The 14,674-nt window shown below is 37.1% G+C and overlaps 1 protein-coding gene across 3 annotated transcripts in view; it reads left to right on the top strand.

The window, feature by feature from the left end:
- The window catches only part of LOC137655605 (inositol monophosphatase 1-like), a 35,099-nt gene extending 20,476 nt beyond the window's left edge, over positions 1-14,623 (top strand). Inside the window, exons 5-7 of one of the 3 annotated variants that reach the window (XR_011046837.1) lie at positions 4,307-4,458; positions 9,067-9,218; positions 13,324-14,623. Coding sequence is in view for 2 of the 3 variants with exons in the window: in XM_068389507.1 (XP_068245608.1) it covers positions 9,067-9,218; positions 13,324-13,442 (271 nt within the window). In the remaining variant the exon portion in view is untranslated. The remainder of the gene's footprint in view (positions 1-4,306; positions 4,459-9,066; positions 9,219-13,323) is intronic. The other 2 variants (XM_068389507.1, XM_068389508.1) reach the window with 2 other exon arrangements.
- Positions 14,624-14,674: the final 51 nt, after the last annotated feature.

Here is a 14,674-nt window from a genome sequence, read left to right as displayed (position 1 = left end):
GGAAGTTGTTCGAGATCGCAAGGGACCTCCTCATTTGGTCAAAAGATCGAAAGCTCACGCTGGTAACGAGGCTCATTCAGGGCGATATGAATGTCATGGCAGATCGCCTCAGCCGGAAGGGTCAGGTCTTCCCCACAGAGTGGACCCTTCACAAGAATGTTTGCAGCAGACTTTGGGCCCTGTGGGGTCAGCCAACCATAGATCTATTCGCTACCTCGATGACCAAGAGGCTCCTCTTGTTTTGTTCTCCGATTCCAGACCCAGCAGCAGTTCGCGTGGATGCCTTTCTGCTGGATTGGTCCCATCTCAACCTGTATGCATTCCCGCCGTTCAAGATTGTCAACAGGGTACTTCAGAAGTTCGCCTCTCACAAAGGGACACGGCTGACGTTGGTTGCTCCCCTCTGGCCCGCGAGAGAATGGTTCACTGAGGTACTGCAATGGCTGGTCGACGTTCCCAGGACTCTTCCTCCTAGAGTGGACCTTCTGCATCAACCTCACGTAAAGAAGGTACACCCAACCTCCACGCTCTTCGTCTGACTGCCTTCAGACTATCGAAAGACTCTCAAGAGCTAGAGACTTTTCGAAGGAGGCAGCCAGAGCGATTGCCAGAGCAAGGACGACATCCACTCTCAGAGTCTTTCAGTCTTAATGGGAAGTCTTCCGAAGCTGGTGCAAGGCCAATGCAGTTTTTCCTCAACCAGTACCAATGTAACCCAGATTGCTGACTTCCTGTTACATCTAAGGAACGTAAGATCCCTATCAGCTCCTACGATCAAGGGTTACAGAAGTTTGTTGGCAGCGGTTTTCCGCCACAGAGGCTTGGATCTTTCCTCCAACAAAGATCTACAGGACCTCCTTAGGTCTTTTGAGACCTCAAAGGAACGTCGGTTGTCCACTCCAGGCTGGAATCTAGACGTGGTCCTAAGGTTCCTAATGTCATCAGGATTTGAACCGCTCCAATCAGCCTCTTTTAAGGACCTCACATTAACTCTTTTCCTCGTGTGCTTAGCAACAGGTAAAAGAGTAAGTGAGATCCACGCCTTCAGCAGGAACATAGGTTTCACATCTGAAACGGCTACATGTTCCTTGCAGCTCGGTTTTTTGGCTAAAAACGAGCTTCCTTCCCGTCCTTGGCCTAAGTCGTTCGAGATCCCGAAGCTTGTCCAACATGGCGGGGAACGAACTGGAGAGAGTACTTTGCCCAGTTAGAGCTCTTAAGTACTATCTAAGAAGGTCAAAACCTTTACGAGGACAATCAGAAGCCTTATGGTGTGCTATCAAGAAGCCTTCTCTACCAATGTCTAAGAACTCAGTTTCTTACTACATCAGGCTTCTGATTAGAGAAGCAAATTCTCATCTGAAGGAAGAAGACCTTGCTTTGCTGAAGGTAAGGACACATGAAGTGAGAGCTGTGGCTACTTCAGTGGCCTTCAAACAGAACCGTTCTCTGCAGAGTGTTATGGATGCAACCTATTGGAGAAACAAGTCAGTGTTCGCATCATTCTATCTCAAAGATGTCCAGTCTCTTTACGAGTACTGCTACACCCTGGGTCCATTCGTAGCAACGAATGCAGTAGTAGGCGAGGGCTCAGCCACTACATTCCCATAATCCCATAACTTTTTAACCTTTCTCTTGAATACTTTTTATGGGTTGTACGGTCGGCTAAGAAGCCTTCCACATCCTTGTTGATTTGGCGGGTGGTCAATTCTTTCTTGAGAAGCGCCAAGGTTAAAGGTTGTGATGAGGTCCTTTAGTATGGGTTGCAGCCCTGTATACTTTAGCACCTTTGAGTTGATTCAGCCTCCCAAGAGGAACGCTGCGCTCAGTAAGGAAGACGATCTTATTAAAGGCAGAGTAACGGTTCAAGTCGTCTTCCTTACCAGGTACTTATTATTTCATTGTTATTGTGGATAACTGATTATATGAAATATGGGATACTTAGCTATCCTTTAATTTTGTACACTGGTTTTCACCCACCCCCCTGGGTGTGAATCAGCTACATGATTATCGGGTAAGTTTAATATTGAAAAATGTTATTTTTATTAATAAAATAAATTTTTGAATATACTTACCCGATAATCATGATTTAATCGACCCTCCCTTCCTCCCCATAGAGAACCAGTGGACCGAGGAATAATTGAGGAGGTGTCAACAAGAAGTACTTGAGTACCTGGCCACAGGTGGCGCTGGTAAATACACCCCCTTCTAGTATTGTGATAGCTGGCGTATCCCTCCATAGAATTCTGTCGGGCAACGGAGTTGACAGCTACATGATTATCGGGTAAGTATATTCAAAAATTTATTTTATTAATAAAAATAACATGTTTACTAAGTGTAGCATGCTCTATTAAATCCAACTGCTGATCTGATCACCATTCAGTAGGGTAGACTTCATGATGCGTGATTGTATGTGCTGTACTTGGTCGTCTTTTCTGTGTCCAGCATTGAGATAGCCCACTTTCTGCCCAGTGTTCCTTCAGTATTTGCCTTTTCTGTAGTGTGTGTGATACTAGGATATCTTTAGTGTGTGTGTGATACTAGGATATCTTTAGTGTGTGTGTGATACTAGGATATCTTTAGTGTGTGTGTGATACTAGGATATCTTTAGTGTGTGTGTGATACTAGGAAATCATGGCTCTAAAACAGGTTTCAAGTGAAGCATTGACCCAAAAGGTGATAAAAAGTCTTGCCAAGTGTAGTTCCTGGTACAGAAGGCAGAAATTCTCAATTTGATTGAGGATAGAAATTTTTATGGTGAGGTTAAACACAATATGGAAAGAATAAGTACTTTAAAAACAAAGGTGATATAATCAACCATTGTTATGGTCCATTGCACTGCTAAAGTCAGTGCATTGATATGCAACAAGGTTTCATTTAAGACAGAAACGTCATTAAACGTATAGATAGAGAATACGATGAAAATAAGGAAACCAATTCACTTGACCTTGTTATGAAAAAGGCCTTAAGTCTGCATAAAGATTTATTTGGTAGAATAAGTGTAGCTCCTGGGTGAGAAATTAATCCTTCGCCAAAAGGAATTGGCTGATGAGTTTTAGAAGATATGTTTTGATAAAGAATCAAAATTACCATAGAATCTATATCTATATATAGAAACAGCACAATCATATCCAGCAAGGTTTACAGAAATTATTGAAGAATGTGAATACAATTGAGAGGAATTTTCTGGAAAAAAAGAACTAGCATGTCCTGTATTCACTTTTTGATTCTCTTGGGAAATAAATCATTTTCTATAACTTTCATTTGGCACTACGCGGCATACAAACCCACATCCTGTATTTAAGGAGATTGATTCAATGCAAACTAATCGGTTTGTATCCATCCATATACCAAGGCACTTCCCCCAATTTTGGGGGGTAGCCGACATCAACAAATGAAAAAAAAAAAAGGGGTGGGGGGGACCTCTACTCTCTACGTTCCTCCCAGCCTAACAAGGGACTCAACCGAGTTCAGCTGGTACTGCTAGGGTTCCACAGCCCACCCTCCCCCGTTATCCACCACAGATGAAGCTTCATAATGCTGAATCCCCTACTGCTGCTACCTCCGCGGTCATCTAAGACATCGGAGGAAGCAGCAGGTTTGTATGGCTAGGAAAAATGCAGTACAAAATACCTGAAAAGTTTTTGATATTGCTTTTTAAAGATGCAATATTAATGGTGGAAAGCACTTGGCAAAATCCATAACTGATCATCTGAATTGTTTTCTTTTTTGATAAAGTACTCCTTACATAATCATTGGAGGTTCCATCAAAGAGAAGGAGCTATTAATGAACAAGAAAATATGGCTAATCTTTATCTAATTCACAAAGAGTTGGACTAGCTATTGGTATGAGAGGTGAATAGAAATGATGATGAAACATGAATATCAAATGAGAATGAAATCCTGCAGGAAATAAAGATGTATACACAGATGTGCGGAAAAACAAAGAATACGTGTGAGAATTGAGAACTGTCAGATCTGCAAAAGCAGGCTTACTAAGCGCTTACTGTCACTCAGGAGTAACTGAATAAGTAATAGATTGGTTATTAATTCAAATTCTAATTCCATATAATGTAATATCTAATATTCCAATTCTGGTTAAAACCATGTAAATGACCTTTACCAATCTGTTTTTGTACGTTTTCATGTTTCCATAAATTTAGGCTTCTGCTGTAAGTCGTTTTGGTAATAATTTCAAACCTATTTTAAAGCTTACCAGTTATTCTTGCTGGAACTGCAGTAAATCCAGCCTTTTCAGTCCATGTTGGCAATCCCATTATCTGAAACTTGTTTCCTTGCATTACAGCTTGCGCGGTATAGGGTCAGCTGCTCTAGATATGTGTTATGTAGCTGCAGGTTGGGGTGAGGCCTTTTTTCACTTTGGATTGTGCTGTTGGGACATGGCTGCAGGATATCTCATAGTCAGAGAGGCCGGGGGGGTTGTGATTGACACTGCAGGTTGGTAGCATCGTTGCTAACTAAACAAATAAACTCACTATAGTCCATTTCTTTTATCGAGGCAGATTTGCACCGACTCGCAGCGGTGCCCTTTTAGCTCGGAAAAGTTTCCTGATCGCTGATTGGCTGGACAAGATAATTCTAACCAATCAGCGACCAGGAAACTTTTCCGAGCTAAAAGGGCACCGCTGCGAGTCGGTGCAAATCTGCATCGCTAAAAGAAATTGACTATAGTGTGTTTTAATCGTGGTTTTCAAATTAATTTAACTTGTAAGGTGTTTTGCATGTTTGTTTTCACTAATAACCCCAGAATTTAAGAGCACCATAAAAGTTGGTAATGGAATTAGAAATGACACTGCAATGTGTAGAACATATCTTGCACTACCGTTATTATAGCCTCGTAGTATGCTTCGTAATTGGGAAGCAATAGGCAGTGCATGGGTGGCATTTTCTGTGCTTGTCTGGTGAAGGGAGAAAATTATAATTGTGCAGCAGCTTTATTTTTTATACAATGATATTTCAGATTATTTTGCTGGGTCCTCATGATAATATTGGGTGCTGGGTATCTGTACTCTTGGCATTGCTGTACCGTGTCCTATTTTTATGTTGCAGATTTTTAAAGGGATCTGATCCTGTGAACCTGCTTATTTCTGGGCTCCGACCTGTGCCGCCCAGTGAAATGCTCCTTTAGCATCATTTCTAAGGTATATAACTACTAAATGAGGAATTATATACCTTAGAAATGATGCTAAAGGAGCATTTCACTGGTCGGCACAGGTCTCTCGCCCAGAAATAGATTTTTCCTTCGTCAAAATCCCTTTTATAGATTTTTGGCTGATTGTCAAAATATATTGTCGCCAAAGAACTTTCCAGAATATCTGTAATTGTTCTCTGGAAAAGCTCAAAATGTGAGTTGCAGAAATTCCGCAACTTATATGCATCCGAAGATACAAAAACACAAATCCAACTGAAAATAACAAGGATAAGATAAAGAAATATTGTAATGAAACAATTTTACATCATTTAATACAGTAAGAAAAACAACAATTGTAATAACCTGATATCTATTTCCTATGAAACCCGAATATTTGCTGACTTTTGTAGCTGGAAAATATAGGCGTGGGATTCATGTTAGGCCTACCCTAGGCCAAATTTTAATAAAAATAGACTTAAAAACGGCTTCTTGTAACCAATTAACCCTTTAACCCCCAGCCTATTTGGAAATTTCCAACCCTTAACCCCCAGGGGGTTATATTTTTCCCAGCACATTTTGCAGTAATTTTTTTTAAATTGCTCTAACAGCCTTAATTTTTGTCATAGAGAGGTCAGGTTGGTCTCAATCTCTTGGAAAATGCCCGAATTTTCTCGAAAAGTTATCAAAAATATGAAAAAAAAAATTTTATAGCATTTTTTTGCAAGGACGTACCGGTACGTCCATGGGGGTAAAGGGATGGGTTTTGTGAAACGTACCAGTACGTCCTTTGGGGGTAAAAGGGTTAAGTTTGCAAATTGAGGATCTTTTGTATATGAGAATAGTAATAGGTATGCAAATACATGGAAGTTTTTGTAAGAATAGTACTGTAGTAAGTTTGTTAATATAGAGCATTACAGAGATTAATATAACTTATACTGTAATGTGTTAATAAAAGAAAATCAAACATTGATGAAAAAAGTCTGCAAAAGAATATTGTTTTCCATTTTCAAAATTTGAAATATAGATTATTGCAGATTATCCTTTTCACATTAGAAAAAAAAATTGAAAAAGGGCAGCAACAATAGTGCTTAATGTTACCAATTTTTTTTTTTTTTTTGCAAAAATTAAAATTGTCTTTTAAACATTTCCATTTTCAAAATTTGAAATATAGATGATTATCCTTTTCACATTAGGAAAAAAAATTGAAAAAGGGCAGCAACAATGGTGCTTAATGTTACCATTTTTTTTTTTTTTTTTTTTACAAAAATTAAAATTGTCTTTTAAACAGTACTACTTTATTTTATAATATTTGAATTTCTAATTTATATGGACAGATTGGGAAAAAATTGATAGTGCTGTATTAATAAATTAAAAATGAATTATAAATAAAAAATAAAAAATTCTTTTCATTTTCAATTTGTTAGTTTAGCAAGAAATCAGCTTAAAAGCAAAATGAATATAGAACTAAATGTGTCAATCAATTTTAAGAATTTTCTTTTTTAAAGTTTCCACTTAAACTCAACGAAATTTGTTGGAATATATTTTAAAATAATTGTTAATTATCATTTCTTTTATGACAGTTTGCACACAGAAGAGGTACAATATTAAAATTGAATTTTTAGTAATACAGTATATTAATGCAAGAACTTGCAATGTAAATTGTTGCAACGATAATTATACTCATCATCATCATCTCCTCCTATGCCTATTGACACAAAGGGCCTCAGATTTCGACATTTGTTTCTATCTTGAGCTTTCAAGTCGATGCTTCTCCATTCATCATCTCCCATTTCACGCTTCATAGTCCTCATTCATGTAGGCCTGGATGTTCCAACTCTTCTAGTGCCTTGTGGAGCTCAATTGAAAGTTTGGTGAACTATTCTCTTCTCTGGGGAGGGCAAAGAGCATACCCAAGCCATCTCCATCTACCCCTCACCATGATCTCATCGAGTAATCTCTCTTATAGTTTAATTTTTAATTGTGTCCAACCATTTAACTCCCATTATTCTCCTGAGGGCTTTGTTCTCAGATCTACAAAATCTGTTGGATATTGTTTCATTGTCATACCACGAGTAATGTCCATATAGTAATACCGATCTCACTAAACTGATATACTGTATAGCCTGATTTTTATATGTAATTTCAGGTGATTTGATTTCCATATTTTACTTAACCTAGCCATTGTTTGAATTGCTATTTTCAATCTTTCATTAAACTCTAATTCTAAAGACTGTATTAGATATCATAGTTCATCTCGTTTCGTCCAACATCCCGGGTTCTTAGTTAGAAGAAAGAAGTCTTGATTGTGTGCCCCTTTGTTACCTCCCTCAGCGAAGTTGGAAGGAGGTTATGTTCTCACCCCTGTTTGTGTGTTTGTTTGCCTGTGAGTGTGTTTGTTTGTTTGTAAACAGCTTCCTGGCCACAGTTTTAATCGTGGAGTAATGAAACTACCTTTAAACCACCCCTCTCAGTCCTGGGCTGAAAGGTCAAAAGTTAAGGCTCTCCGACTGGAAGAAGGGGATGGGTGCTCCTTGCCCCGTACCCTTGCCAATTCGTGCTGAATCAGTCTCCCTAATTATAGGACTCAGGTTTGTGTGGCTAGGAAAAATACAGAGTTTAAAGCAATCCCTTGTTAATAAACTGCCTCGAAACTTTCACGTGAAAGATGGAAGTTTGAAAACATTCTTTAAAAAGCAGCAGGTTTGCAGTCTTTTCTGTAAGAGGTAGCATTGAAAATAGCTCTGAAAACTTCCCTAGAAAAAGGGTTGCATTGAAACCATCCCAGGACAAGAGGATACTACTTTCATTTTACTTTCCTGAGCCATCTAGATTACCCAAGCCTCAGCCCATACACCATTACTGTAACAAATACACTTTTATTTAAATTTCCTTTAGCAATAGTTAAATCAGTGGTATTTGCAAGGCTAAAGTCTGCAATTATTTTCTGTTGAATCAGTGAACATAAATCTTTTCATTATTTATTTATCTTATTTTACTTCATTGTTGATCTTAACTTGGTTTAGTTTTTTGTATTTCTCTTCTATAGTTCTTTACTCCTTTCCATTTCATAACTGGGCGGCTTTCCCTAATTAGGACCTTTTGGTTTATAGCACTCTGCTTTTTAGGTTAAGATTGCATCTTGGCTTGTGATAATACTAATAACTTTAATATATTTAGTTTTTCTTTTGTATAATTAAAATCCTTCTTACATCCAAAACTATATTATGAAGAGTACTATCCTGTTTACTTACCAATATATCTCTTGTGGTCACACTGAAGCTATTCAGCAGAGTGTCACCATAATCAATGTAGTTTTTTGAGATTGCAGTGACTAAGTTAAATAAATGGTTTTTGGAATTTAAGGATATGAAAACTCAAAGTTTGTATATTAGGAAGCATTCAAAATTTTTTGAAAATCTCAACATTTTCTAAATTGCTTGTGTGCTCAGAAAGATTTCTCCTTTTTTCCCCGAGGCCTTTTGCATTTAATGATTGTGTTAAAAGTAAAGTTTTGCAGATGGATTCTAGTTTTATACCACAGAACTGAATATTGTATTATTATATTTCATTGAGAAGGTGACTGTGCTGCAAATTATGATTGAGATTTCTCCTTGTTCCATGTCAGAATGAACATTCTAGTTTCCCTCATCCTTTTTTACACTACAATGGCTGCTATTTGATTTTGAAATGTTTGTTTCAAATAGAGTGTAAATTAGAAACTTTAGTGCGGTCTTAACAGCGCACGATGCACTTCACAGAGATTACATCATTTTTAGTAATACTGTACGTGTATTTTATGAATTACCCACCTTATTTCTGTAAGTTATGGTAAGGGATTGCTACAGCATGCAACATTAAGCACTGCCCACTTTGCAAGGTTTTTGTACTTTTTTCCGTTGCTTGTTTTTCTATAGATTACGTGCCGTGGGATCGTGTGCACTGAACATGTGTTATGTAGCCACGGGAGGTGGCGATGCCTACTATGAATTTGGGATTCATGCATGGGATACGGCAGCTGCTTATTTGGTGGTGAAAGAGGCAGGGGGAGTCATTATTGACACCGAGGGTAGGTTCACCTGACTAATCTTAATACAGTACTGTATCTTAGTTTGTGTAAGATCGTAGTTCACTCAATTAACCCTTTTACCCCCAGGTTCTTTGGAAATTTCCAACCTTTAACCCCCAGGGGGTTATTTTTTTCCCAGCACATTTTGCAGTATATTTTTTTTTTAAATTGCTCTAACAGCCTTAATTTTTGTCATAGAGAGGTCAGGTTGGTCTCAATCTCTTGGAAAATGCCTGAATTTGCCTGAATTTTCTCAAAAAAGTATCAAAAATATGAAAAAAAAAAAATTTATAGCATTTTTGCAAGGACGTACCGGTACGTCCATGGGGGTAAAGGGATGGCTTTTGTGAAACGTACCAGTACGTCCTTTTGGGGGTAAAAGGGTTAATAAAAAAGCTATTTTACAGAGGAAGTGGTGGCTAACATCATATTCATTGATTTAAAGTCAGGTTTGGGTTAGTTTCCTTCTCTTTGATTGTAAATTGGGATGATTGCAGGAGCAAATAGTTCATACATTGCACTAACTGTTGTTTGACACATGCCTATCTTTTTGTACCTCAGAATTTCAAACAAACCAACTTTTAATATCTGACCTGCCTCATCAATAGTATATGACCTAATTAGCCACATTAATATTTTTAGATTAATAAGTGAAAAAGTCTCTTTACAGTAAATAGGGTGTGGCTTATTTTTTCACCGATAACAAATTTATTTTTCCAGGTACAGTATTTTTTGGGGTACTTTACTACCCCTGCCATTTTCGCGTTAATTTTTAACGTTTCATAGAAAGTAGTTTTTAATTTCCTTCTGTAATAATTTTAATCAGTACAGTGTATTTAGATTTTGGTTTGATTTTTTGCTTAACCCTTTTACCCCCAAAGGACGTACTGGTACGTTTCACAAAAGCCATCCCTTTACCCCCATGGACGTACCGGTACGTCCTTGCAAAAAAATGCTATAAAAATTAGTTTTTCATATTTTTTGATAATTTTTTGAGAAAATTCAGGCATTTTCCAAGAGAATGAGACCAACCCGACCTCTCTATGACAAAAATTAAGGCTGTTAGAGCAATTTAAATAAAATATACTGCAAAATGTGCTTGGAAAAAAATAACCCCCTGGGGGTTAAGGGTGGGAAATTTGCAAATACCCCGGGGGTAAAAGGGAGCCCTCGTTCTCTATCGATCCTTTGTGTGCGTTCTAAGTGTCCCACAAAACACTGGGTAAGCACACGGGTGGAAGGTGAACACACAGGAACACCCGGGAAAAGTACACAGGAAAACACAAGTTACCACGCGGGGAACACGTGGGACACTTAGAACGCACACAAAGGATCGATAGAGAACGAGGGCGACATGTTTACACGTCGCGACCCTATGAAAGTAGTTCTCGGTAAGTATGTTAGGAAAAATGAAGATTACTTAAAATTTTTTATTTTGGTTTGATTTTTTGTTTAACGGTTGTATGTAGTATATTGTCCACTGTACAGGTCACCATTTTTATTGATGTGTTGCTGGTAATCATGATGGTTTTTATTCTTCAAAGAGAAAGGGAAGAGCAGGCCTTGAATTACAGCATATCGCTACCTCATTGCAAGAGGGTCGTAACTCCAAATTCCTGATTTTTCAGGAGACGCATTTGAAAGTTGCTAAGTCCTATGAATTTGATCATGTTTCACAATCTTAGTGCCATCTCTCGGCCGCTAATTCACCTAGATTCACGACTCTTTTACCAAAAGATGTAGAATCAATTCGGCAATCTTGTACACCATATAACTCAAAACTAGCAAATTTGGAGTTACGACCCTCTTGCAATGAGGTAGCGATATGACCTCAATAACCACTTAGGTTGAGTCAGGCGTGTTCTGGTTTTTCTTCAGAAGACAAATTGATTTATTGTTCATACGGTAAATTCTAATCGCCCTTAATCCTCACACGTACCTCCAATCCCTTTGCAGCAATGCCAGAGGTGTATGTAGAGTCATTGTCTCTTGGACTTTGAGTCTTTATTCTCATCTAAATTCTCTAGCTTCATTGCACATGGGTTAGACTGCCCAATAGTTATGTACAGTACTTATGGTCCATTTCTTTTAGTGAGTCATATTTGCACCGCCTCGCAGCGGTGCCCTTATAGCTCGGAAAAGTTTCCTGATCGCTGATTGGTTGGACAAGATAATTCTAACCAATCAGCGACCAGGAAACTTTTCCGAGCTAAAAGGGCACCGTTGCGAGTCGGTGCAAATATGACTCTCTAAAAGAAATGGACTATAGGGTTGATCTTGAACCTTGCAAACATCTCAAGGTGTCCTACTTTACCTTCCAAGACCATGCAAAGAGTGTCTCGTGTTAACAAATTATCACTATTATTATTAGAAGCTAAGCTACAACCCTAGTTGGAAGATTCATAGACTGAAAAATATGTTGACAAGGAAGAAGGGAAAGTGGTACTCTGGGAAAGTAAACCCAGTTTAACACAAGTCAATTATATAAAACCAAGATTTTCTAAAGTAATCTTACCTTGACATAAATTTGGTATCAACCAAATTAGGGTAAAAACAACCTCTCAAAAAAATCTCAAATGAGGACAGAAATTGATAGATGGTCTAAGGTAACTCCTATATCTCTAAGATTGAATTTCTATCTAACTTGAAACATTAATTTGAGAAATACATTATAAATTGCTCACTTCCATATAGCTATCCACTGAGCCAAAGGTCCAACGTTCATCAAAATTAAACGTAGATTTTCTCAAATAATGATTAGCCAATGCTGAAGCACAATGCCCACTTGGATACATTTAAAACTCTCTTCAAGGATAAATTTCTGGTATAGTTCAAAGTAGTAGCCACTGCTCTAATATCATGACCTTTCTCTTTTAGATTTTGCATACAAGTTTCTTTCAACTTTTTAAGAACTTCCATCTATAATAAGGTTCTTCTAAATGTATGAAAACATTAAAAGTGCTTTCTATAGTAGTTGTTGTAGAGGTCTTCCACAACTTTGATAAGAATGATGCATTTAGTGTGATGACCTTAGCAGGTTGTCTCCTCCTCCATGTAGAGAGTGGTCAGATATTGACTAGCTCCTTGGAGGGGTGGGATATAAGAGAGACAAAGAAAACTTTTATTTTTAAGGAAAAAAACTCACTGTTCAAGGATATTAGCACATCGACGTGCAGATAAGTGTCAAAATTATAAATTTTATGAAAATTCTATTTAGGCCTTTGTAAAGTTTTCCTTCTCTCCTTATAGTACTTACCTCCACAACATCTGAATATCAAACTCAAGAGCCCTTATATTTCTGCCTGTCTTTTGTCATGATGTGCATTTGTTCTCATGTATGAAATACCTTCCCTCGTATGAAATACCTTTTCAGCTTTCTTTAGAAGTAATTCACTAGCTCATGGCTGTTTTCTTGACTGTCTTGGCTTTTTTTCTTAAATTCTTGTATGCTGTATTCTTTCATTACCAGCCATCTTACAGTATATAGCATCTCACTCATAATCTTTATCCATATACTCTACTGTACAGTCATTCCTGGAAGGCCTCTCGCATTCGAAGCATTCAAAACTCGCATCCTTACTTTTACTTTCGCCAAAACAATTACAAAATATTCATTAGATAACACTTTGACCTGTCATCTACCTACTTGAAATTGTATCAGTTCACTATACAATCAGAATTTAGCCAATTTGCAATTATTTGACTACAGGATTACATAGTTTTGTTATATAACATTATAAAAACAGAGTAACTATAGTCCATTTCTTTTAGCGAGGCAGATTTGCACCGACTCGCAGCGGTGCCCTTTTAACTCGGAAAAGTTTCTTGATCGCTGATTGGTTAGAATTACAGTATCTTGTCCAACCAATCAGCGATCAGGAAACTTTTCCGAGCTAAAAGGGCACTGCTGCTAGTCGGTGTAAATATGCCTCGCTAAAAGAAATGGACTATAGACGGGAACACTTTACTAACTTGGCTCTAAAGGTAAAATATACTCAATTCATATATATTTCAAGTTTTTGGAATTGGATACGAACATTTGATTTACTTTTTATATATTTTGTCATTGTTAACACCTATTATTCCTGTGCTTCCCTATTTGTAGGTGGCCCATTCGACCTTATGCGGCGTCGGGTTATCTGTGCTTCAACCCAGCAGTTGGCTGAAACCTTATCCAAGAATTTGAAGCAATACCAGCCGGAAATAGATGGTGTTTCAAAGTAAAGAGTCTGGTTTGTAACACTTCAAGGGTGTAACCAGCAACCAGAAAGAAATGGTACTGCACTTCAAAGTGAAGAGTTCGGTTTGTAAGGCTTTGAGGGTGTAACTAAGTAAATTGAATGCTTAACCAAATTTTGTGTCGAATTGATTAGCACATTTTTATATACTGATGATTTTATTCCTTTTTTTACCTTTGATTTTTACCGGAGATTTTTTTTACATGACAAATTGCAGTGATGTTTAACTAAAATTTCATTAAATTTTCTGTTGGTTGTTGTTTTTAGAAGAGTATTCTACAGGTTAATTATATTTATTGAAGTAAATACTGAATGAAAATGGTTGTTCTGTAATAGGGAACTGCTATATAAGAGTTTATGATCCTCTTAAATAGTTTCCCCATGTATGTATCTCGTTAAGTATGAGAAATCCCAAAGTTTGTAGAACCACTAAACATAATCAACCTTGGATTTAGCACCAAAGATATTAATGTAATGAGAAGGGCCATACAGCTAAATTGTAGCTTTTAAGGATTCAAACCAGATATAGTACTTTGATGAAGAGATTGTCCTTGAGGGATCTTTTATCAGTAAATGTTTTATAGCACATTTACAATTGATTGTGGGGGCGTTTTAAAATTGCAAATGATGTGCTCACCTAATTGTTCAAATAGTACTTAATGTTATACCAATTTTTATGGAAGATAATTTTAGGATAAAATAGAGAATATGTTAATATTTCAATGATGTGCAATATTTTAGCAAATATAAAATTGTCTTCATGAGTACAGAGTGCCTTTATCTTAAGACGATGATTTATTTTAGCACCTGAGGTATGATTGAGGAATATTTTATTTTTATTATGCGTGGATAATGCTAACGTTCCAAGTGTTATGTTAATTTAGTACCAGTTTATTACTAAACATTGTTTTTAAGCTTTTTTTTCTAGAGAATGTCGAGATATTGCTCTAATACGTACTCATTTCAGTCTCTTCCAACCTTCTAGTCATGATTTTTGTGCTATATTTATATGGCCTTTGTGGAATCACTTGCTGTATTGCCACAAAAAATCTGATGGAATGAATTGGTATATATATTGGTATATATAGTGCTGTACTATGTAGTAAGTAGTCTTAGTTTATGTTATCATCACTTTGTCAAAATTCTATTGTATGAAGCAATCTAAAACTACTGGTTTCATTCTTCCTTTTTCAAGATTAATGTTCTGTGCTTGAGTTT

This window comes from Palaemon carinicauda, chromosome 16 (assembly GCF_036898095.1).
Source record: "Palaemon carinicauda isolate YSFRI2023 chromosome 16, ASM3689809v2, whole genome shotgun sequence".
NCBI lineage: Eukaryota > Metazoa > Arthropoda > Malacostraca > Decapoda > Palaemonidae > Palaemon > Palaemon carinicauda.
The sequence above is the reverse complement of the archived record's forward strand: the minus strand, read 5'-3'. Positions and strand labels throughout refer to the sequence as shown.